Here is a 24,839-nt window from a genome sequence, read left to right on the forward strand (position 1 = left end):
AAATGACTCAATTACACGGGATCCCGCAGTGAAAATTACGGATGTTTTCCACTATTTCTCTCCACTGGGACACCATGACCCCTCCTCAACTCCAATAACCCTCCCCCCCATCCTCACCCCTTCTCGTCTTTTCTCCATCCCTCTCTCCTGGCCTCTCTCTTCACCTGTCCTATTTTCCTCCTCTCCCACAGTCGCCCATTTTTCTTGATAAACATCCGTTTTGCTGTGTCTAACGGATACTGAGAGGAAATAATAGCTAAATGGTCTTGTTTGTGAGCTCTCTGCACACTGAGCTGACAAAGAGTGTTTTGCAGGTAATTCTTCTGCTGTCACCACAAAACAAGCCGGTGAAAAGAGTTTCATAAGGATGACACGAGGCGCCGTTCAAAGCCAAACACCAGGCATGACAGAAATAAAAGCATATCAGCAGGCAGAGCTGCAGAAATGGACTGAATGTTTTTTTTATTCACCCAAAGCAAAGCAGGGTTGCAATTCTTTTCGGCACTTTAAACCCACAGCTTATGGGGCCCCGAGGCATTTTAAAAGCGGAACCGACCGTTGATGTCCTCGGCTGGTGTTGAATCTACTTTCGAGATAAAACCCTCACCTACTGCTGTGTTGCTCATACTCACTGAGGTGCAAAGTATCACATAATGCTCAGCCAAGGCATACAGCTGGATCAGCTTTGAGGTGGCAGCACATCCCTGAATACTGCACAGCAAAACAAGTGTTCCTCATTTCATGCATACAAAGGCGCATAGATCTTCCAGGGCTGTCCAAAAAAGGAAAACAACCCAACTTAGCATGCATAATTTATCACCATCTCACAACTTTTCAAACCTATTTTTCACAACTGGTTGCATGCCTTTCTTTATGGTTTGCAAAACACGTCACATGAGTCTTTTGTACAGCTTAGCAGCCCTGTTAGTCTCACACCAAAGCTAAAACACTATGTGTACACTTTGTGGCCACTTTATAAGGTATACCTGTTCAAAGTCTCATTAACGCATAGCATCCAATCAGCTGGTCACGTGGAGGCTCAATGCATTTAGCCATGTATACATGGTCAACACAGCCTGGTGAAGTTCAACCCGAGCATCAGAATCGAGGAGGAAGGTGAGAAAGGCTCCCTATTAAATTCAGATTAAATTCAAAATTCTTATCCTTACACACAAAATCTAGAATTATCAGGTCCCATCATATTTTAAAGACCTCATAGTACCATCTTATTCTACTAGAGCAATTCAGTCTCAGACCGCTGGCTTACTTGTGCTTCTCAGAGTTTTCAAAATGACCTTTAAGATTAGGCTCAAAATGGGTGTTTTTTGATAAAGTTTATACTTAGGGTACAAGACCTGTGTGATGAGTATTGCAAACCCACTTTCTACAGTTTTCTTCCTGTAGAAAGGGTGTTTTTTCCTTCCTACCGTCACCAGTTGCTTGTTCATAATGGGTTGTTTGGTTGTTGGGATCTCTTTCTAATATTGTAGTATCTTTGCCTCACAGGCAGTCAGTTATGAAGAACAGGAAACTGTTTGCCTCAGTTTGGGCAATAGAATATTGCAAAAATGTTGCCAGAGTCTCAATTTCTGCTGCAACATTCGCACAGTAGGACCAGAATTTGGCGTAAACAACATGAAAGGATGGATCCAAAATTTGTTCATCATCAACCTAAACTTTGTTAGTGACCTGATAACTATCTTTACAAATCAACAATATTCTCTTTGAACTAGTTGTTTTTCCAATAGAAAATTGCACTCCTCCACTAAATCAGTCATACTGTACAAAATTTAATTTGCATAAATGAAATGCAATTTGTAACTGTGTTGTGTAATGTAGTGCATTATTTACATGTAGATCATAGGTGTCAAACTCTGGCCCGCGGGCCAAATTTGGCCCGCAGCCTAATTACATTTGGCCCGCGAAGCCATACCAAATTACTATCAGAGCTGGCCTACTGGTATTATACAGCTAATATATATATTGTTTAGTGTTAAGCTTTGCTTGTTCCATATTCAGTTTTTCAGCAAAACGTGTTTGAGTCCATAAGAAAAGATTCATTCTTATATCTGGATGAATAAATATATTTCAATAAATATTAACGTTAGCCCGCGACTTTGTTCCAGTTTTGAATTTTGGCCCACTGTGTATTTGAGTTTGACACCCCTGATGTAGATGATAGCTTCAGGATTTATGATCCATTTTCAAGATTTAGCACAATGTTGTAAAATTACAATAATTTTCTGTCAAATTAGGTTTCAAATGTAAATGTGTCAGCTTTAAAATCTACATGTAAACATGGAGAATACAAGGCACACAAAACGTTTAAGCTAGGTGAGTTGGAAGACATTTATATGGGATGAGAAAGATGTGGTCACTCAGTGCATTTAGTATCAAAGCAATAACAAGAAAGCTAGAGTGAAGTTACCATGTTTAGTAGTCAAGACGCTGTGCAAAAATGACTTAAAATGACTACTGAAGCAGAAAATACTGCAGCAGCTTGAACTATAATTTCAGAGCATATTTGCAAAGTTCAGTAATGAAAGCCAGTTAAACACCCAGCCCAAATAGCCTGCATACCCTGCGGTGTAATTCAGGCACCATCAGAAAACATTGCATTACCATCCATCATAACACACGCCATAACAACCGAATAACCAGCGCCATTAAACATTTACATCATCCAGGGGATTCATTGAGAATGAGGCTACCAGCATCCACCTTGAACCCCTCATCCAGTCACCTCCTCACAGAGTAACAGATCGAAGAACATAAAGAGCGTGTGCCAGCAAACAAACCTCGCCAGCAGACCCCCAGGGAGAGGAGGGGAAGGGAAGCAACACAGGGAGATAAATCTATTGATTTGAGATCAACATGCTGCATTGGCGCTTCCCAGAGGGACCTGCAAAATTGAGGGCATTGTAATGGTGTGTGTGTGTGCGCTTGTGTTTGTCATAACTTTGATAGGTTTGGATTCAGTGAAAGTACGGCAGAAGTTTCAAACCAGTTTCAAAGAATTATCCAAACACAGGAGTTTAAAGGTTTTAAATGAAGTCGGAAAAAACTCATTGTCAAAGCAAAGATGTTACTTTAAGCTATAATGTAGCCAATAAAAGTGTACTGAAGCTCCAAGTAAAGAGAATCACAGTCAGTACGCTCATCTCAGTATTGATCTGTGCGATTAGTGTGCTAAAAAGAAGCAATTTGTGCAAGTTTGCGGAAAAAATCCACAAATTAGTCAAATACTTAAGAAACCTGTAGGTAATATATGATGTGATGTATATTTCTACCCTTAATTACAGATTAAGAAGCATACGTTGACTTAAATTGACAGTGAATGATCAGTGTTTCTATCACTGTTATATTAAACATGACCCTACATGACTGGGAGTTAGTCCAGCTTATCATAAGAAGGGGAAGCAAGAGAGGTTGGCTCAGTTCAGCTGGAACAAAATCCACCACAAAAGGCAACAAACATGTTACAGTTTGTTTGCTTAATCTGTGCAAAGATAAAAGTGCAAAAACCTCAGGCTAGGGTGGATTTTGTTACGTCTGGACAGAGCCAGGCTTAGCTAACTGGCAGATGGTTGTGGCTTTATATTTACCAGACAGAAGTGAGTCTCACTCTCAGCAAGAAGGAAAATAGGCAAAAATCTTTTTAATGTCCTACTATTCTGATCTTTTCAAAGACGGACAATATCCAAAGTTTGTAAAATGCAGGCCAGCGCACTCATCAGTCAGGATTCGGCTACTTGAGCAATTATACCCGGACTTAATCCGGTATTGAAAAAGGTTATCGATTCTTGTTAGGCCCACAGAGCCTGCAGACTCCGGTCAATGTTAGTGAGTAGTTGAGCTACATTTGGTTGTAAGAGGAGACAGGGAAGTCCTCACACTCATTAACCCTTTTAGATGAGCAACATTGAGCAGCGGGCAAAATATTTCTATTTTTCCATCAATATTTCATCACCGACTTAGGACAAACAAAGCCAGGGGCTTTGACCGTAATGGTCCCATCTGTCTATAGATCTTCAGGACATCATGTATGGGTGTCCTTTGACACCAGAAAATAGGCTTTGACATCAAGGTAAAAACACACACGCACGCACGCACGCACGCACACACACGCGCGCGCGCACACACACACACGCGCGCGCGCGCGCGCACACACACACACACACACACACACACACACACACACACACACAGGAACCGTGGATGTTAGCTAGCCTGGAAGGTTTTATTTTGATGGTTCCTCACAGATGGTCGCCTTGATGTTGCAGCAGGAGATCAAGTTTCAGGAGTATGAATGAAGCGCACATCTGACCCATAAAGACACATCAGTGCTTTCAGACTAGCCTGCATAAGTGGCACTTATACCCAGCACGTGAACCACAGAATTAGATAATTTAGATAATTAATACAACAGGTGTCAGAAACTTTCACTCCCATCTCAGTTTATTCAAAGTATTCAATTTAATGGCCCGTGGTTAAAACAGATACTTCACATCTGTATAGAAAACAATGAGGCGGTTATCCTCATATATGTGCTATTAATACTGTCCTGTTCAATTTGGATCTTCCAGTGAACACAGAAAATATTAATATAAATAATGTATTCATAGTAGCCCAGCAGAATGTTTACTGTGTGCTGCAAATCACTTATTGTTTCTTAGCTGGGAATGACCTCATCATCTTTGCCAAGCCCATAAGCTTTCTACACTAACCTCAGGGGACCAGTCCATTAACCCTTTACCTGCTAAGTAAAGCAGTATTAAGTGAAATGGTAGAGCACAAAAAGCAGCTGCCAGTTTATTCAGATACAAGCGGGTGTTTATTAATCCAGGTAGGTATAAAATATGACGTGATGGTGGTAAGAACAGTGCGTGTATGTGGTGCTCTGGAGGCAGGTGAAGGAACAGACACAGCGGGACAGCCGTCATGCGGCTTCCTGGGCTTGGGTTACACACAAACCATAGTGAACAAGAGCTTCTTTGGCCTGTAATTGGTGGTAATTAACGGTCTTTGGTCATTGTTCCTGTCTTACTGTGCTGAAGCGGACAGGTCAGTGAAAAAAAGGATCGCTCTCTCTCCACACTGACAGGCAGATGAGGAGCGCAGATTGAAGGGGGAGGGGGGGGGGGGGGGGGGGGGGGGGGACACAGCAGACATTCTCGTGCGCTTTGTTCTGTTAATTCCTCAACAAATTAATATCACAATAGATGGGTAAAAACCTGACGATTAACTTAGCTTCCTGCAAATTCAAGAAGCAAACTGCAACATGACAACTTAGAGATAGCGATGGGGAAATATTAAGTCCTGAGAGCAGTTTGCTAAAGCAGTGGTTTGAAGCAGGTAACAAACATACATCCATCCATTCTTAACTGCACGTCCAATTCAGGCATGCAGAGGGGGCCTGGAGCCTATCCCAGCTGACATAGGGCGAGAGGTAGGGTACACTTTGGAGAGATCATGCATTAGCAACACCACCCATCCCTTCTCTTGCACTTAATCACTGTACATTTCAAACATTTGCAGCTGAATTAATACTAGATGGAAGTGAAGTTTGGACTTTCATCCAAAGAGATTTTAGTATTTTGCATAACTGGTCTATAAATTATTAGTAACTTAGAATCCATTTAAAAGTGCTGTCATCTTAGAAAGCTGTACCAAATGGTTAAATAAAGTTAAACTAAACCTTCTTATCATCACCACCTTTGAGTATTTCTTTTCCAGCTTTTGTTGCCGGCGGCCCTCTGCACTTCAGCTCAAGAGGTCGCGGACTGTGATCCGGGACAATAGCCTCCTTTGTACATGTGCTGCGGAAGAGTGACAGGGAGTGGAAGGCTAGTCAACCTGGCCTCCTGAGAAGACACAGTCGCACAGAAGTGTCCATTAGGAGTGTCCATCGGTCCTGTGCTACCGCTGACTTTCATGTCACTCTATTGTCACACAACTCTCCCCTGAGAGGAAGACATAGTGGGTAATGAGGGGTAATTGGTCCAGGGTCAAGGATGATTAATTCCCTTGGTCAGGTGTGGGACAGTTTTCATACCTGCTTGGCCGGACAGGCAGGTAGAAGGGAGGGGGTGGCGGATGGGATATGACATGTGATATGGTAAGTAGACACACACACACACACACACACACACACACACACACACACACACACACACACACACACACACACACACACACACACACACGTGCAGAGTTGTTGATAGAGCAGTATTCACCTAAGTAAAACTTCAATACGCAACCTTGTAATTCTGAAAAGAAATGCATGCAAGCTATTATATCAGTAAAAAAAATTCCACAGGATCATATCTTTCTAGAAACAAAACAGAAAGGTCACCACAATCCTCCCCCTCTCCAACCACTGAAGCCAGATTGAGATTGATAGCTGTCCCCATCCCTCCTGCCACCCCTTCAGCTTGACTGACTAATCTGAATAACTCTCCTTCCATCCCTTCATTCTAACCGGGCAATTTTGGACACTGATTATCTTACAACCTGTGTGCGCACAACAGTAAATGCAGGGACTGGCTGGTAATTGACCAGGCAAAGACTGAGACGCCTGCCGTGTAATTGTGCAGTGGCTGAGTGGCTGCTGCAGGACTGAAAGGGTCCGAGAATTCCTCTTTGCCCATTAGACCTGGCGGGGGGTCTCCTGTGCCTGTGGACCCTAATATGAGGCCCACAGCGTACCCAGCACTTCGATACAGGACTGACATCTCTCAGTGGTGGGAACTAGGGAAGAAGAAGAGAAACAGCTACAGCATAGAATTATTTTTACATCTAACCATAAAATGAAATTGCAAACACCTAAAACGTAGAAAGAGAAGCCTCTATTATGATGAGGGAGAGTGCTTTCCAATCACAGTGTGTCCACTGTATTTACTTTGAAGGCCTGATGCTCTATGGAAGAAGAGACAACTCCCATCAGAATAGAAATGATTCTTCACAGGGCAGGGGTCATCGCTCAGTGTAGTAACATCTTCCTTTAAGGGTTTTCAAAGCCAATCCAGGGGGGCAAGCATATGCTTAAGGACTGCACATCAAAGACTTTTAACCTGTTTTTTTTTTTAACATGAATTTTGCAGTTTTGTTTTCCACAGCTGTTCCACATGTAGGAACCACAAATGGTCCATTTCAGATGTATTCACACATCAGTGCAATCCCACATGACATAGACTTTATAATGAGAAGCCGGTAGGCTGAAGACCAGCTAACATTTGCATTCTCACATGCACTTCTGCTGTGTGATTAATAGAAATGTTCAGGGCTGCAGTGCATCTCTTAAAACGGCTTAGACAGTGTTTGTTTTGCGCCTGTTTAGACCCCAGTGGTTTATACCAGTAATGGTGTTTGAACAGGCTGCAGTTATCCAGGTTAAAAAAGTGAACGAGAAAGTTTAAACTGAAGAGAAATGCTCTTCACTGCTTTGTCATGGTATAACATGAACCTTGGTTTAATGGAATGTAGTGTAGAGGACCTTTTCCTTCAGAGTATCCAGGCTGCGAGGGGGCAAAGGAATGAGGTCAACAAGTCAGTATTTCCTTTAATTTGTCGACCTCCAAAATGTTGTCACAATACAACATCGACATCTTAAGCACTTAGTATCTGCTGCCACATTTCAGTTGATTCAGAAAAGCCGCTGTAACAATAACCCGCCACATTAGCATACACATATTTTACTCGTGTTTTCAGCAGTACAGTTGTAGTTTTGTTCCCTAATGCCTTAATCTCCACATTAAAGCTAATTTTATAGATTTCCTTCCTAATCTTGTTAATTCCCGTTCAAGTCTTCCTGTTGAGCGACACTGCACCACGTTCACCTATTCACAGATCTTTAAATAGTCATCCAAAAGACCGTACCCATTTTTCATCCATTTTCTCCTTTTTATCCAGTTGAAGGTTGCAGGGGAGCCTGTCCCAGCTATCACATGGCGAGAGGCAGGGTACACCCTGGACAGGTCGGCAATCTGTCGCAGGGATAACACACAGAGCCAGACAACCGTTTCCATTCGCACCTACAGTCAATTTAGAATCACCAATTAACCTAACCACATGCATGTCTGTGTGGATTGCGGGAGGAAGCTGGTTTAGCTGCAGAGAACCCACACATGCACAAGGGGAACCTGCAAACTCCACGTAGTAAGGCCCCAGATTAGATTTGATCTCAGGAGCTTCTTTCTATTAGGCAACAGTGCTAACCAATGTACCACCTTCCAATTTAAAAAAAAGAAAAGAAAAAAAGCTGTAAGTGAACCTTACAATACCCCCTCCTGCCTCTGTCGTGTAAGCGTGGGGACGCCATGCTTGGCGAATATACATATGTATCGCGTCCAATTGGTTTTCCTTCCATCTGACTTGTGCCATTTGAGCTCAGAAATGACCTCATTGCTTCCACTTCAGTGTCTATCACTGAACCATTATGCTCACTTCTGCAGCGCTCCCCTTACATCTGCATATTGTAAAATATGACACGGCTTCCTCGGGGCACCGAGTGTGGCCCCAAGACTTAAACAGGCATGCATTAAAACTAAAAAACAAATACACAGTCTGCCAAAGACATAAATGACTTGTGCTTTTTATAATGAAACACCAAAAAGTGGAAGAGAAACAAAGAAAAAGGAAATTTCACCCCTTTTTATTTGAATACAAACAGTTCATGGTATTAAAATAATGATGCCAAGAATAGAAAATTCCAGGGAACCAAATACTAAGAAATACATATCAAGAGTTTATCCACAGTTCATATTTTGGAGTGAGCCAATCCTGCTGTTACGTGCTTTCAACTATGAAAATGATGTGCTTCCTATTGTGCTAATACAACCAACACTACATAATAAGGCATAAGGTAGATACTAGAGGCACAAAGACTAAAATTTGTTGGTTTGTAATATGTCATGGAGAGAGAAAACAAGAAAAGAAGGTGTTGTTCCACAACTGACACCAACTACTGCTTGGTGCTGGACAAACCCTGCAAGCGGTGGTGTTCCCTTAACCTGTGGCAGAAAAATATACAAAGAAGGATGAAGCATAGGTGTGAGCTGGCTTTAATAAACAGTCACTCTTTGGTTTTAAGGCGAACGCTAACCTGACGGCATTAATCCTGATGAATCCAGAGGCATCACACGGGTCGTAGTCTCCCTGCACGTCCATGCTGAAACAAAAAGAAGTCAGAAAAGAAGCAGGTGAGCCAACAGGGAGCAATCTTCAAATCTGGGATCAGTTAAGGAGGGACCAAACACTGAAGGCAAACGTTAGAGGACAGTGGGGTAACAAACTGATTGAAGTGTTTGCCGTCACTGGCGTGAACATAAAGAGAGACAGAGCCTCATCAACCGCTGGGATAACTGGATCATTGATAATCTTTTGAAACAGTGTCCCAATTGATTTTCCTCTGAATGCTCTTCTTTAGTTGCTTGCGCATCAACACAGCAGAATGAAAACACGCTCACGCATACAAGAACACAAAAGACGCACATAACCCATTTACAAACAATCCCATCATATCAACTGTGAGCTAAGTGTTGAGATGATTTTGTAATCTGCTGTCTGTCTTCCAGTTTATCCACTTCTTGTGAAAAAGTAGTAAATCTATAACTTGCGGCGGTGCGTTGTCCCATGTTGTCGAGGCTGCTTGTTGTGTAGTCATCTCTTCTTACTGTGTCTCACAAAGAGTGCCCGTGTGCTGTGTAATTACAGCAGTTTCTACCTGCAGTGTTTAATACACTCCCTTACTGAGTCCTCTCCTTCTATGACACCCCCAACTCCCGGTGTACAGCTTGCACTCATTCTTCAAAAGCACTTAGCAAAAGAGGAAATTGCCAACAAATGATAGGATAAACACTATAAAAAGAAAGGCCGACAACTAAATCATCAACTCTCAATACAAGGCTCCCTGCCCAGCACCTGAACACCATTATGAGTGAGTGGCCACAAAGAATACAGCACTTTGTGCCTGTGTGTCTGCAAGCATGTGATTGTGTATTCCTTTAAGAAACCCTGCAGTCTAATTGAGAGCGGAGACTGCTGAGAGCGAGGAGGGTGACATTTCTGTCTCAGATGGGTGCGGCGAAGGGCTGTATTACCACTGTGTTAATGACGCCGTTTACTGTTGCCTGTGGAGAGCCAACAGGATGTCAGCGGGGGTTTCATGCCTAATCTGGTCTCTATGTGTGTGTGTGCGTGTGTGTGTGTGATTTTGACAGGTTTTCATGTAGTGGCAAATAAGTGAGAGTGTGTGTGTATGAGATTGCTGCTTCCAGGTGTATCGCTGTCAGGTACGTCCATCTGTCAGTGGCAACGAAGAAGTAATTCCCAATAAGCTTGTCATCTAATACATAAGTAAGTACTCGTTTGTATATCAATGACATATTACATCTATAAAAATGTGTTGTTAAGTAGTTTTACATGTTTTGTAGAAACTGGAAAACATTCCAACAAGTCTGGCATGGCCACTTTGTTAGGAACGCTCGGTTAATTGCTTTTAAAGCAAAATCTAATCAGCCAATATTATGACAGCAAGTCAACGCGATTAGGCATGTAGACATGGTCAAGGCATCAAAATTGGACAGGAGAAGACTGGAAAAACATTGCCTGATCTGACGAGTCTCGATTTGTGTTGTAGCATTCAGATGGCATGGTCTGAATTTCACGTAAATAACATGAAAGCATGGATCCATCCTGCCTTGTATCAATAGTTCAGCCTGTTGGTGTGTTTGATATTTTCTTAGCACACTTTGGGGCCTGCCTGAGTATTGTTTCTGACCACGTCCATCCCTTTAGGACCACTGTGTGCCTGTCCTTTGATCGCTCCTTCCAGCAGGATGGTTTCTTGAACATGACAATGAGTTCACTGTACTCAAATGGTCTGCACAATCCAGTAGAGCACTTTTTGGATGTGCTGGAACAGGATATCATCTCATCATGGATGTAAAGCTGACAAATCTGCATCGACTGTGTGAAGCTGTCATGTCGATTCGGACCAAAACCTCTGAGGAGTATGTTTTCAGCACCTTGCTGAATCTGTGCCATAAAAGATTAAGGCAAAGGGGGTCCAACCCAGTGCTGCAATACTTACTAAAGTAGCCAATGAGTGTGTATTAACACTTATTTTTAGGGGATTTTATGCATTTTATTGTACAATAGAAAGCACTTAAGTTCTGGTTCACTGCATTTTCTCGAAATAGATCAAGTTTTCATTCAGTTTGTTTTATCCATTGTTCTCAATTAAAGAATAATCCAATAAAGTTTCTTCTAAAGTGCCAATAGACAACTTCCCCCCTGCACCCTAACCCGCTGCCTCCATTTTAAAGCCCCTTTTGTATTAGGCTGTTAGGCTTTGTTGCTAACTGATTTAGTAGATATAATTCCAGCTGAAACTTCTGAACCTTCCCAAGTCCTGGAGCTCTTTTCATTGAGCAAATCCCCTTCTAAGTTTCACTCTTGGTTTTAGCTTCTGTCACTATCCCTTTTTGCTCCTTTTCTTTTATTGGGTAGCTTTCACAGCTACTCTGGTTATACTGGTGTCCCACCATCTCAGCTACCTGGAGAAAGCTATCGATAACTACAGAAAAAATAAAAGCGTATTCCTGTTTCAGGTGTATCACTGAGTTTTTATTTTCTTACTTTGAGGCAAAATTACATACCGAAAGCAAAAGCTCACCAGGAGCACCTCTGAAATAAAATAGTGTCTTTATTCTATATATGCACATTCTGTATCTCAAACACAGATCTTATAAAATGCAGTGAGATCTATGATCTTTAAAAAATTGCAATGTATGACATGTTTTCCTCATTGTTGTTAAATGTTAATGCTAACACTAGTTTCAGAAACTGAGCACTGGTGCGGCACAAATAGAAGAGGCCAGAAGATGAACAAAATCAATTTTGTAACTATTACGACTATTTTCTTTATAACTTCATCATCTTACTTAAGACTTTAGTAAGAACCCAAACATTTGTTGGTTTCACGTTGCCACATATAAAGAATTTCATACTTTTCTTTGTTGTATACGATCAACAAAGAAAAGTATATATGAAACTGAATATCTTTTTGCTTTTAACTGCTGAAAGGCACCTGAGAGTCGGCTTGGTCTCGTAAATTCAAGCATTTATTCTCAGGTTTAGCATGTAGGGCGACAGGTCTGTAGTCACAGGCGTGTGTTTTCCTGAAAAGACAACACCTTATCAAGAAAAACCTGCTCTCCGTGGGTAAGAAATAAAGCCGTGTGTCAGTGTGAGTGACTAAATTTGAGACTAATGTGAGAGTTTTTTGGGGGGCTGATGTTTCTAAAGAGCCCCTTTATGTGGAACCACTGGCCCATCTGTCAGTGGCCCCGAGGACTTTGCGATGGTGCAACACAACACTGAGTCACACAGACGTATCATCCCTGCTGAGAAATGTGACTTTATAAAATGAAGCCTCGTATCAAAACACAAGCGTTCATCAACTAAAACCATACAGCAAATTGTCTGTTTAAAGGAATGAGGAGTTATAATTTATCTAAAACGAGTTGAAAGTTTAGCAAAAACTGAATATTAGTAAAAAAAAACTAAACTGAAACAAGCCAGTATGGGTTACTAAAGCTGGCTGCGTGCCTGGTCTGAGTACAGTATAATCTCTGTTTATCTCCCCCTCTCTCACAGGACAAAATGTACACTCACCGTATTGATTTTTTCTCCTTTTTTTAAACTGGCTGTTTCGCTTGCCAAACCAGTCTAAGGAACTGAATGGCTGACTGTGTGAGGCATGTTTTTAGTGTCTCTCTTTCTGACCTGCTTAACTAGCATGACATGCTGGTGCTTTCCTCTTAAAAGCCGAGTGAAATCACCTCTCTCGTCTGGCTGAAAACACCATTAGCTCTCTGACTTTAGGGTACAACTGGTGTGTGTGTGACTGACGTGGAGATGGAGAGACATATGGAGGAGGTTTTCACTTTGGTCAGTGCTGAGCCTGCCCAGAGGGCATTAGGGGTCACCCTCCTGAACAAACCCACTGTTACCACAGCTAAGAGGCCGGGGCGGAGGGGGGGTGTTGAGGTCTGCCCTGCAGGAACTGAGTCTGACACTTCTCTGATGTCTTTGTGAGGCAGGGTCAGTTAAGTATGCTGATGTGGAGATCATCAGAGAGCTTTGTCAAAGTGACCTAATAACAGGCCGACTGGTGAACATGTGGATGCACCAGAGCAGCACCACACGCAGCTGTCACTTCTGTCTTACAACCACACACACATATGCACTTTTTTGTATTTCATCCTCTGCTTACCTGACTAGCTCCTCGTTGTACAGGGACTTGGGTGACTCTCGTCCCAGGATGTAGACCTGACCCTTCAAGACAGATAGCTGCACTTTGCCCTCCACGTTCTCCTGGGACTTGGCGATGCAGTGTCGCACAAAATCACACTCTGGACTGTACCAGAAACCTGTAATGCAAGGGTTGGTTTAGGAGTTGTTTTTATTATAGTCCAGGCAGATGGAGAGATAAGACAAAACCAGGGCTGAAAAACAAGAAACAAAACAAAAAAAACTGCAGTTCCTCGAATGACCACTTGAGGCATCCACACAAAAATGAGTCAATCCCCATCAAAGATCCCATATTTAGAGAATAATTAAACATGTGTACAGCCTATTTATAAGTAGTTCATAGATAATATTTTAATAACTTGCCAGTATTAATGGTAACAAGGCTTAAAATGATGCATTATAGATGCCCATCCACATATAAAGCAGTGATATATTGCTGTCACTTTACAGCTGCCAGCACGTCAGCAGTACGTTTCACTTCTATCAGTCATCACTTTAAACAGTCCCTTCAAAAATGGGAAAAGGTTTAACCAGGACCCGCCTGCTTCACATCACTAACGGTTCCCTCTCCTTCTAGTGTCTTTCTATGTGGATGCTTTGAATGACAGGTGGATGCAGACCATCTGCTAAGCTTCACCTCTGCTAACTGGAGTCAGTGGACCCTTAGATTATCTTTGAAGTGTTTTAATGGAAGGATTTTCAACTTTGTGAACTTTATTTGTAAGCTAATTGGAACCAACTACAAGATATCAGGGTTTATGTGAGGCACTCGCATAGTGAACGGATGCACCTTGCAAACTAAGCTTAGTTAGCGTTAGCTGGTTATTTAGCTTTTCATCCATAATAAATGAAGTTCAAGGCTTCATATTAGTTCCAAAATAACCACTGAATATCATCATGGTTGCCATGTCCACCTGTTTTGTGGACACTATAGAAAAAGAAACTATTGTACTCTTAAGATCTTACCTGTTGCTTACACGACTGTGGAAAAGTGCTTGTGTTGCTGACTTTTGTATTGCTCACACAGCCCAAGATCTACATAAGTGCTATAATAAAACCTGGAAGCTTTTGACTTTGTGTTTCTTATTTACTTTAATGCAGTGTTAAAAATCCATCTTCACAGTTCACCTGCAAATGGTTTTTCAAAGACACTTGGGAGGCACGTTGGTCTAAACAAGTTGTTTTTCTGGGGACTTTAGTCGTCACTGTTGCTTCTTTGTTTTCATGTAAAGCCAAACACCTGGAATCAGGACACCTTGTAATGGATACGTTTGGGCACATGAATAACAATTTAACATCTAAACTGCTTAAAATCTTTCCACTGTATTTTCCTTATTTATTGAATACAAGTACGGATGGCCACACAGATCTGACTGTTCGCTCTTTTATGAGATACAATTCTTTCTCTGCTCTGGTCTCGTTTCTGTCTCAGGTAAAGATCCTTTCCCCCTTTCTTTTCTCCAATTTTGATGAGCTGGATCATCAGTCACTAAGACAGATGGGCGAGGGACACGTCTATATATGTTCAGAGGTCAGTCACACCCCACTCAGCAGGGGTCCTTCTCTCACCAGAGGCTGACCTCCACCTCATCATCTGGCCATGTTCAAAGACAATCATTCCTTTCTTTTTTGATCTTCGTGTTAGCTGCTTCTAGATGCCAGCATGGCTCTGTTAAGTGGTTGTTTGAGAAGATTACACGAATTATTATTTTAAATCGTCAATCAAAGAAATCCGTCATTTTGGTCTTTTGCTTTCAAAAGTGATGTGAAAGTGATGCTTTAAGATTTGGGCTTTCTTTAAACCTCTGCAAGCGGATTTAGATTCATTTTAATCAACTAAGCATTTATTTGACCGCTAATCAGTCGTTTAGTGTCAAATGTGTCTTCTCCTATAAAACACTGTTTAGGTAAATATTGCAAAAAAACAGATGCTGAACAGGTGGATTGTTAACATAAGCCCCACTACCAGCCGTCTGCTATCTGCAGAGTTATTAATGATTTAAACCCACAATGGGTTTAATCTCTGCCCTCCTCCTCAAAGTATCACCTTTGTGTGTGTGTGTGTGTGTGTGTGTGTGTGTGTGTGTTTGTTTCCTGCCTCTGGAGGGTATAACTGAAGCAACCTAGTAGTCAGTCTGTAATGGCACTGATCCTATTATGTGGATGAAGGTGAAGAGTGAGCAGAAGGGAGGATTAGGACACCTGAGCCGAGAAAAGCTCGACACACACGTGTAAACACACTGAACACACAGCAGTGTACGGATGCACTGAGCGTGTTTGCTTCTTTCTTGCAGGAACTGCACAGGAGAAAAACAGAATAAGAGGAAACAACATAATTAAGATGAGATATTTTGGGCACTCACCATTGTACACAAGTTCAGAGAACTTGATACCAAGCCCCTGTTTGATCCTCCGCACCTCTTTGTCCATGGTAAAGGTCTCAATGTCTAAGTGGGCCTTCAACAGAACTGTACCTCCTGGGGTTTCATATATCCCTAAACAAACCAAAGCAAAAATCAACAAAACAAAGTCAAACTTGCACAAAAGACTTCAGCTGGGTTTTAGATGAGAGTGCTGGCACCTTTACAAGCCTGACTGCTCATGAATATCATATTTTTAGAGGCACTGGGATAGTGCACATAATTACTTCCAAGGCATAATCTTCACAGGCCATTCATAGCAACATAAACTACAAGGTCTGTTCATTTGAACTAACTGCAGCCAAACAACTACATCAGCCGTCTGACAGACAGGCCTTCACAGTGCTCACAAAACATGGATCAGCCTGTGACAGGTTAGGAGGCCCCTGTCAGCCCGGAGTCTGGACCACGGCTCTGACTACCCTGCAATTTACCCCCTCTGGACAGGGAGGGAGAAAAGATGAGGTAGATGACAGGAGAAATGAAGCTGTCACTTAAATGTCAGGTAAAATCCGAATCTGTACAAGCCTAAAGACCGCTGATCTGAGAAGCATTTATTTTGTGCTCGCAGGCAAAAAAACAAAGCATTAGTGACGCCGCTAATTGTCTAAAGCCTCAAAAAGGCTGCCGCAAGAGCGGCTTGTGGCTTTTTGGAGATCCTGGGCCACGGAGGGCACGTAAAGACATTTCCATTCTAGGCTCGATCAGATAAATGAGTTAAAACTGCCCCCGAACAAAACTCAGCTTAAGTGCTCCAAAAACAGAACTAGCTTCACGGAGAGTAGGAAACAATGAAACGCTATCTGGTTAAGCCCCAACAGTGGCAGTTTAGTTAGGCTTAAAGAAAGAAAATCCAGTGGCTTTGAGGTTTATACAGTCAGTGCAGGTATGCTAACCATGGCTGCAGGCCTGCAGGGGTTCAGGACAGGAATTTATTCTTTTTAAGCTGATCCTCTTTGACCCTTCAGGCAAACTGTTAGCTGAGCATAAACAGGTAGCGCAAGCAAGCGAATAAAGCTAAATATCTTCTAGATCAGGGGTGACCTCCTCAACATGTCCTGAAGTTCACCAGAGGCTTGGTAACAAACTAATCATTTGATTCAGGTGTGTTGACCCAGGGTGATATCTAAAACCTGCAGGACACCGGCCCTCGAGGCCTGGAGTTGTCCACCCCTGTTCTAGATCAAGATGAGCTGGTTAATTATTGGTGGGACTCTTTAGATGAAGACATTAAAAAAAAAAGACTTTTATAAGTATTTTTAGAGCCAGCATCTTGATGTCTGACAGCAGTTTTTGACGAGGCAGCCCACTCATCAAAAGATGAGGCCATTTCCGACTGCTTTTTGCTGAGGCCATCATGGGTGCACTGGTCAGAGGTCTGACAGTGTTTTGACAGGAGGGAAATGTTAGTCTGGCACACAGGCTGCTGAATGCTTTGTAGCACAGTGACAAGATTCTTGACAAACCATTTCAATCCTTGCCGCCTCCCTGACCCCACACAAATAAATATGACCCAACACAAATGACATGTCCCCGTTCAATTCCTCCCATCTTCTATTGTGCTAACACGAGTGCCGTTTCCGAGGACAGCAACGTGAACACTTGATGGTAGTTATTCAACCACTCGGGCACCTCTTGCTCCACCTCTTCCTATTGCTTCAGTGTAGGAAACAGCTTTGATCTTTTGTTCAGTCGAGGGGAGAGAAAAGTGGGCTTCCCATTTTCCAATTTCTACCTGCCAAGTGGCGCCACAGCCACAGTTTGTTGGCCAGTCAATTTGCCAATCATAGCACATAGTGTCGGGGAGGAAGAGGACAGTTTGTGTAAGCGTGTCTCGCAAGGCCAGGGCTGCTCGCTGGCCCTGTATATTTGCTGTGGTAATACATGTAGAGACCTAACAAAGAAGCTTTTCAAGTTGCCTGCTGATGCCGAAGATAAAGAGACAAAAAAACCATCCTAGAGCGATGTGTGCGCAGATACGTGATCGACTGTGCATTTGTGTGTATCCACTGGAGCGTGTGCACCTTTCCTCTTCACGGTGTGTGTTTTCTGTATGTGTGCATGCATAAGTGAATGGAAGCAACTTTGGAGTCTATGATTCCAGGTGAACCACAGGAAAAACATTTCTCTTAAGAAGCGTGCTCGCCACCCGGCCCACTTTTATGGAAGTAGAACAGCAGAGGTGACACTTGAAGCATTCATGTAAACTAACTGCAAATTGGATGAAAGCTCTGGATGTTGAAAGGAAGGCTTTCAGTGCATGTAAAATTAAAATACTATGAGGCAGTTCAGAGTAAGTGCAAATATATGCACCTTACTGCATTTACAGTGGATATTATTGCTCAAGTAAGTCAGGAATGGTGAATCTGGCACAAAAAAAGAGACAAAGAAGAACAAAACATTTTTAAGTCTTACCTCGGGACTTCATGCCGATGAAACGGTTCTCAACAATGTCTATCCGGCCCACTCCGTGTTTTCCCCTAAGAGATAAAGACAAGACTGTTGGATAAACTCCTAAATTATTTAGATCATCAAAAAGGAAGAAGTGCTCCGCCAATTCCCTAATTTGTTGACCTTGAAATTCCCTTCTATTCAATCTGTGTGACATTTTGGGCCACACTGCAGAAAACAGGTGGAAATTGTTGATTGAAAATGTGTGTTACACTTTTTTGCCTATAAAAGTCCACGAATAACACGCTCAGCCAGCTGCTATGCATTCCTTAACAATGGCCACGGGCGGCCAGCATGTTTCTCCAGCTCAAATATATTTGTGCAAACTATATATTTTAACATGTTTGAATAATATCAACACTTAGCAATAAATCAGAAATAAAAATATTTTGAAATATTTTGAAATATTTTACATTTTTACCTGCCCGAGTCACCTCATACATTTTAGCTGGAGTTCATCTGTAGTGAATACAGCCTGTCGTTTGTTCACCTCAGCTTGTATTGTACCAGGTGTCCACGCCTGTTTACTCTGAATGAGGCTGTAAAACAGTGAATCCCACTTCTCTCTGATGACAGCAATGCCGAGGTGAGTTTTTGAAGTTATGCTGAACTTTTCTATCAGCTGCCATTAGCTGCTGTTAGAGAAACTTTCTTTTAAGTGGCTCACACACTTAGTGAACAAACTCTGATATGATGTGAGAATGCAACCAAGCTATTTGTCAGAAGGAAAGGGCGATTTTTAAAATACTCGAGCCTAACATTACCTGGAAGTCTCCAGTCCGAGGGTTGCATGTCGGATCTGCAATAACTAACTATGGCGGTACCAGTAATAAATAAGCAGGTTTACCCACATTTTCTGTTGTTAGACCCCTGACTTGAGTTCAGGAGTCTTGGCTGAGGCTGAAGGTGACGAGAAAGAGAATGAGGGAGGAGAGAGAGCAATGATGACTGAGGCAGATGAAAGAGAGGAGGCGGAGAAAGAGATAATAAGAAACAGATAATGAAATGTAGAAATATTAAATGGTCATACATAGTTTAAAAGACCTACTCATGATCTTTAAATTAACACTTGACACTTAGGTGTTTTTAATTGTTATCAGATTTCCCTTTTCCTTCGAAATTCTCCAAAATCTGGAACATTCCAGTGGAATCCTATTAGAGGACAGAGGGCTAATAGAGCTCCAGAAACCAGGGTTGTGTCTGGCACAATGTCCGCCTGCTGTGACTTTATCAGAATTATACTACAAATGTGGAGGCATAAAACATTTAAATAACACATAAATGTTTATTTTACCTGAAGTTAAACTCTTTTATTTAGAGATCGATAAATTACTACAAGTGATTCTTGAAGACCCTTTGGCTCGCAGCTACTTAATACTGAATGAACAGCTTCTACAGCAACTACAGGAAAATGACACCTGAATGTGGCCCATACAGCTATTGTTTTGGGGTGCTTGTGTCAAAGAGCAGTAAGAATTCAAATAAACCCAAAATATCTTGGGTAGATACACACCAATCATGCAATCATAGGAATGCATCATCAACATCATTGCACAAGTTTAATAAAAGCACACACCTGTAGCATCTGGCTACAGATTAGGGGCACTGTTCGCACAAGGATGCATTTGCTTGGTAGAGCATGTCCTCCACTGATCAGAGACGTGGTTTGCTGAACCCCAGAGTTGCCCCTGATGTATTAATCAGAGTGTGTGTGTGTGTGTGTGTGTGTGTGTGTGTGTGTGTGTGTGTGTGTGTGTGTGTCATCTTAAAAATCTTTTGTAATAAGAAAACAATCTGAGTGCTTAAACTCAATAGAAATGTGCTGCATTAGTCTGAAGGTCTGAAGTTAAGAATTAAAGAAAAAAAGTGTGTGTAAAATAAAAATCACAGGAAACACCTTGAAACCCAAAAGCAGCAGAGGAAAACAGTTTGCTCTGTGGTGTCGCCTGGTTCACCTTCAGTATTTCTCATTTACGCTGACAGTTGGAAAGCAGAGAGAGGAAACAAGGCTGGAAGAGAAACGCAGGAGGGAAAACTGGTGGAAGTTGATCCCAGGGCCAGCAGCGACAGACATCATTCTAGAGGTGGTAAACTTAACCACTGCTCCACCTCTGGGGACACGATCCTGATAGAGAGGCTTACTTACAGGCGTACACAGAAGGTGCGTGTTGTTTTGAAGCCACAGAAAAATGCTTACCCGATCTCATTGAGGTAAGAGAAGACATCCAGTGCTGTGTTTTTGGAAATACCATCGTTCATATTGGTCACCTTGACAGGAACACCTGCAGGAATAAAATACTGATTTAGAAAAAAAGATTTTTTTTAACACCAACATAGAAACAGAATCATAAATAGTAACTAAAATAGCTTTGATGCAGGCCGTTATCCATCCTCTACATCATGCTTTCTTACATCTGAGATTCAAACAGAACAAAATTGTATCTATAGGCTGATATCCAAGTTCTCTGTTTTTCTGATACAACAAAGAACAACTACAGCAAAGCAGGCAGCTGATAAATTAATGTAACGCTCAAAAACACAAGAAACACATCAAAGAATCAAAGAGTTATAAAGTTTACTTTCACAGTCTAGTTTAAAAAAAATGTTTTGGACAAATGGCTTAAAAAACAAATTATTAATTTTCACTGAACAGATATAAAAACAAAAAAAAACAAAGGAGAGTTTATCAAATCTGCTGACAAGCGCTTATTATCTCAGCCAGTCAAATAAATAGTCTCCAGCTAAAAGTGAAAGCCATTACAAAAGGAGATGGAGAGAAGGGCTAATAAATTCAAAGGCCCGTCTCATATGAAAGCTGTGAAATTGTGGGCTGGCTTTACCTAATTCAATTACACACACAGCTTTGTTACCCATACTCTCTTCAGCTCAGAGGTTTTTTTCCTTCTCACTTCTTGTGTGTGTTTTGCGCATGTGCTGGAAGCTAAAGCACCTGCACTCATCTTCCTATTGCTCTTTAGACGCCCACGATCTCTCCGCACACTTAACCCAAGTGCGCATCAATCACTGTCATAGACCTGCTTATTCGTGGCCTTTGATAAAGCAACGCAGGCCAAAGGTGGAGGTGGAAGGAGGGGGGGTATATATCCTTTTTAAGACTACGCAAGGAGGAAGCAGGACGAAATCCGCTGCGCTGTCCATCCCGTGGCCTACACACACTTGAGCGTGCTTGCAGTTGTCAGTCAAACAGCTTTGAAGAGAAGAGCAGCACTTCTCTGCTTTTCAGCTAGCGTTTGCTAAGCTCTAATGGGACTGACATGTGAGGGACTTGGTTAATTTTTTTAGACAAGGGCTTTGTTGACAGCCCATTCTCATATCGCGGGAATCATGGTGGCTCCCATGGAAGACGAAGAAGAAGAAGAAGAAGAAGGGGAAGAAGAAAAAAAGAGTGAAAGCAGGAGAGGGCAGTGTGTTTTTTAAAAACCTCTCCTAGATATTTAATAATTAGATTAAAAGTTTAAATAAATTAGCTGAGCGTCTGAACGTGGGAGTGCAGGGGTCGGCTCTTTTCGTCCTTGCGCTGTTCTGGGTTCTATCATTTACCGAGGGGGTATTTTTCCACTCATGATCCCCTTTCTTCAGTTTCTTTTCTTTTTTTGTGGCCTAACAGTGCAGACAATGGGAGCGCAGACACAGTTGTAGGAAAAATTACTGCTTTACATTTTTCCTCTGTGTCTCTTTTTCCTCCTTACCTCTTTGGCAAGAAAGGAGGGAGGGATGATTTTTTTTTTCACTTAAAAAAAGGGGAGAGGATTGGGGGAACGGAGCGTTTGACGGGGGTAGAAAGGTTCCTGTCGTTAAATATTCTTTTTTAATCAGTGAGAAAACGTTGGTGAGAAAGGCAGGGATGAAAAGGTGGGAGGGGGAATGAAATGAAACATTCTTGTGCTGATCTTGTGCTCAGAGGGAGGAGTAGGCTTGGGCCTTTGTGTGGACAACTAAAACAGCTTTTGTCATAGAGCGCTCAATAAAAGGCACAGAGAATATGTGTGAAAATGGAGCACAGGCATGCAAAGGGCCCGCGAAACCAGACCGGGCTTTTACTAGAGCATCGCTGTTTTACAAAAGCATCTCCAGATAACCGACGCCGAGCAACTTGTTTCGGAGTTAAACATTTCTTTGGGGGAAACTGGTAAAGAGAGATCGGGGTATCCATTTTCGTTGCGGATCCACTGAAAGGCATTTTCATTTGCTCTTTAAAATTTCCTGCTAAACTTTTGAACTTCCCTTAAATTACCCTTATAGCTTATAGCTCGTAAAGCTGCCCACTAAGTCTGTTCAATCAGAGGCGCTAGTGTCTCCTCAGCCTATTGATGTTGCCGTAGTTCAACCTCCACCGAGGAACCACGATGAAGGGACATCTGTGCCATTTGCCCCAGGCTTGGATGCGTCTTGCAGTTTTCTTTTTGCACAAACATGTGACACTTTCTACTACTCACCCTGAGCCTCGTAGCAATATATCTAATGAGCGTTCCCCTGGCCCCTCAGGGCTCAATGTATTAGCTGGAGTTAATGCTTCCGGCCTGTGTGTGTGCCCCCGGGTCAAACATGGCAGATTGGGACCAAGTAATGCTGTGAGGGGTTAGGGATAAGACTGGGTGGTCAGAAATGGTGATAAAGTGCAGCTGAGTCAGCCTCAGATCTGTAGCCCTACAGCTGTAACCATCAGTGTTAAGTAACAAGATGAGGTACGGCCTGCAGTGGACAGTGAGCGATAGTGGACGCGACCTCTTAACGATGATTAACAGAAGCTCCGAAATGTTTACATTTAACACATTTTTTGAATGTTTATGCATGACGTGCAACAGAATGTCTCCAGGTTTGATGGAGCAACACAAAGTAAGGCAGAGGCCAAAGAAATGACACTAAAAACACTGCGTGATTATCCTCCATATAATTCACCTCCTTCTTAGAGGTCACCACAGTGGCTCATCCGTCACACCAACCCTGTGCAGGTCCTCCATCACCACATCCATTCTTCAATTATTCATCAAATACATGGCAACAGGTCAATTGAATTGTCTGTTTTCAATTCGCATGATAAAGGTTTCACCTCCGAAGTATCACAAAAATCGAGCCTTCACTGTCCTTCAGTCATCTTGAACTTTTAGTTCACTCTTTAATCTTCTCCTCCCTCGATTACTCTTACTCGCTCTTGATGTGCATCTCTCAGTCCTCCTTAGCCAGTCTCCGTTTAGTGCTGAACGCATATTCTCACACATTACAGACCTTCTTTCTTCCCTTCACTGGTTCCCAGTGAAATTTATTAACATATGAAGCTCTACATGGACAGGCCCCTGTTTCTTTTATTAGAGCTACTGAGACATCATCGCTTCAGCAGACTTCTCAAATGGCTGAATCAAGAACTCCTAACTGTTCCACCCTCTTACTTTAGAGTCAGAGGCGAGACTGCTTTTGAGACTGCGGTGCTCAAACTTTGGAAAAGCCTCCTTCAGCCTGTCAGGCCGGCCAAATCTGTGATTTGCTTTAAACGGCTGCTGAAAACTAATTTTTACAGGTTATCTTTCCCTTAATCTTTTTCTCTTTACTCTGGACCATCGTTTACATCTGTTTGTGTGTATGTTGGAATGAATATGTGACTCCATGTTTAATTATTTGTCTGTATCTTGGAACATGTATACGTATCTTTAATGTGTAGCTTTCATTCAAACTGTGAAAGACTTTTTACTCTGTGTTTTGGAAAGTTCTATACAAACTCCTCCATCATATACATGAACAGTACTGTGTAAAGGGCTTGCACCTTCCCTGATTTCTTTATATTTTGCAACAAAACTGTGGGAAAAGGTGCAGCAATTTATTAAAAGATGTGCAAACAGAAACAGTATAAAAAGTACATGCTTCTTCTTCTTCTACACTTCTTATTAGGCAAGCTTTCTTGTAATGTATTCAAATAGTCTTCAGGAATAGTTCTCTGGGCTTCTTTAAGGACATTTAAAGCTCTTCTGTGTGTTGATCCTACGCCATCTCTGTCAAACTGTTATTTTGGGCATTTTTCAAAGATTCAGCAAAAGAAATTACAGCAAATTATGTGTTTTGCCACCGCGTGGTAGTAACAAAGCACCCAAATATACCATTTAAAACAGTTTCTTTGCTAAGCTGTCTGTTATTGTAGACAATACAGGTGTCTTTTTTAAGCTTGAATGACTCACTGATCATTGGCTTAACAAAAAGCGGTGTTCTGAAAATGGGCAGATACAAGGGCGGAGCTGAAAATGAGTGAAAAAGCAGTCAAAGAAAAACTTTGAAAGAGCTTTAAAAAAAAAAAACCTGGAGACCTATTACTGAAAACTTTCAAAAATGAAACAGAATAAAAGCAAAAAGAAACGATGGGTGGCTTAAAACTTTTGCACAGTACTGCAAAAACAGGTAAAAGACAGATGCAGACTGATGGAGGGATCAACAGGTGACACATGTGGCGAGCCCACAAACCTTTTTTGAACTCTATCTCCAGCACATCTTGGACATTTGGAGAGTCTTCTGGGTTCTTGGTCATCAGGTACAGGTCAGCCGGTGCACGACTCTGAAAAACACACAAAGGCACACACTCACTCTCTCCATTTCACACACTTCACTCCCTGAGAGGAATAACTCAGACCTCTTGAGACCTCATCA

The 24,839-nt window shown here is 42.1% G+C and overlaps 1 protein-coding gene across 2 annotated transcripts in view; it reads right to left on the reverse strand.

Annotated features, from left to right (window-relative positions):
- Nucleotides 1-8,637: 8,637 nt before the first annotated feature.
- The window catches only part of ass1 (argininosuccinate synthase 1), a 29,410-nt gene continuing 13,208 nt past the window's right edge, over nt 8,638-24,839 (reverse strand). For both annotated transcript variants that reach the window (XM_014409123.3, XM_076886529.1), the window contains 7 exons: nt 24,657-24,747; nt 20,386-20,470; nt 18,153-18,217; nt 15,681-15,812; nt 13,280-13,436; nt 9,104-9,169; nt 8,638-9,011 (listed from right to left, as the gene is read on the reverse strand). In XM_014409123.3, coding sequence (XP_014264609.1) covers nt 8,963-9,011; nt 9,104-9,169; nt 13,280-13,436; nt 15,681-15,812; nt 18,153-18,217; nt 20,386-20,470; nt 24,657-24,747 — 645 coding nt within the window. In that variant the 3' untranslated portion in view covers nt 8,638-8,962. The remainder of the gene's footprint in view (nt 9,012-9,103; nt 9,170-13,279; nt 13,437-15,680; nt 15,813-18,152; nt 18,218-20,385; nt 20,471-24,656; nt 24,748-24,839) is intronic.

This window comes from Maylandia zebra, linkage group LG7, assembly GCF_041146795.1.
Source record: "Maylandia zebra isolate NMK-2024a linkage group LG7, Mzebra_GT3a, whole genome shotgun sequence".
In the NCBI taxonomy this organism is placed as follows: Eukaryota; Metazoa; Chordata; class Actinopteri; order Cichliformes; family Cichlidae; genus Maylandia; species Maylandia zebra.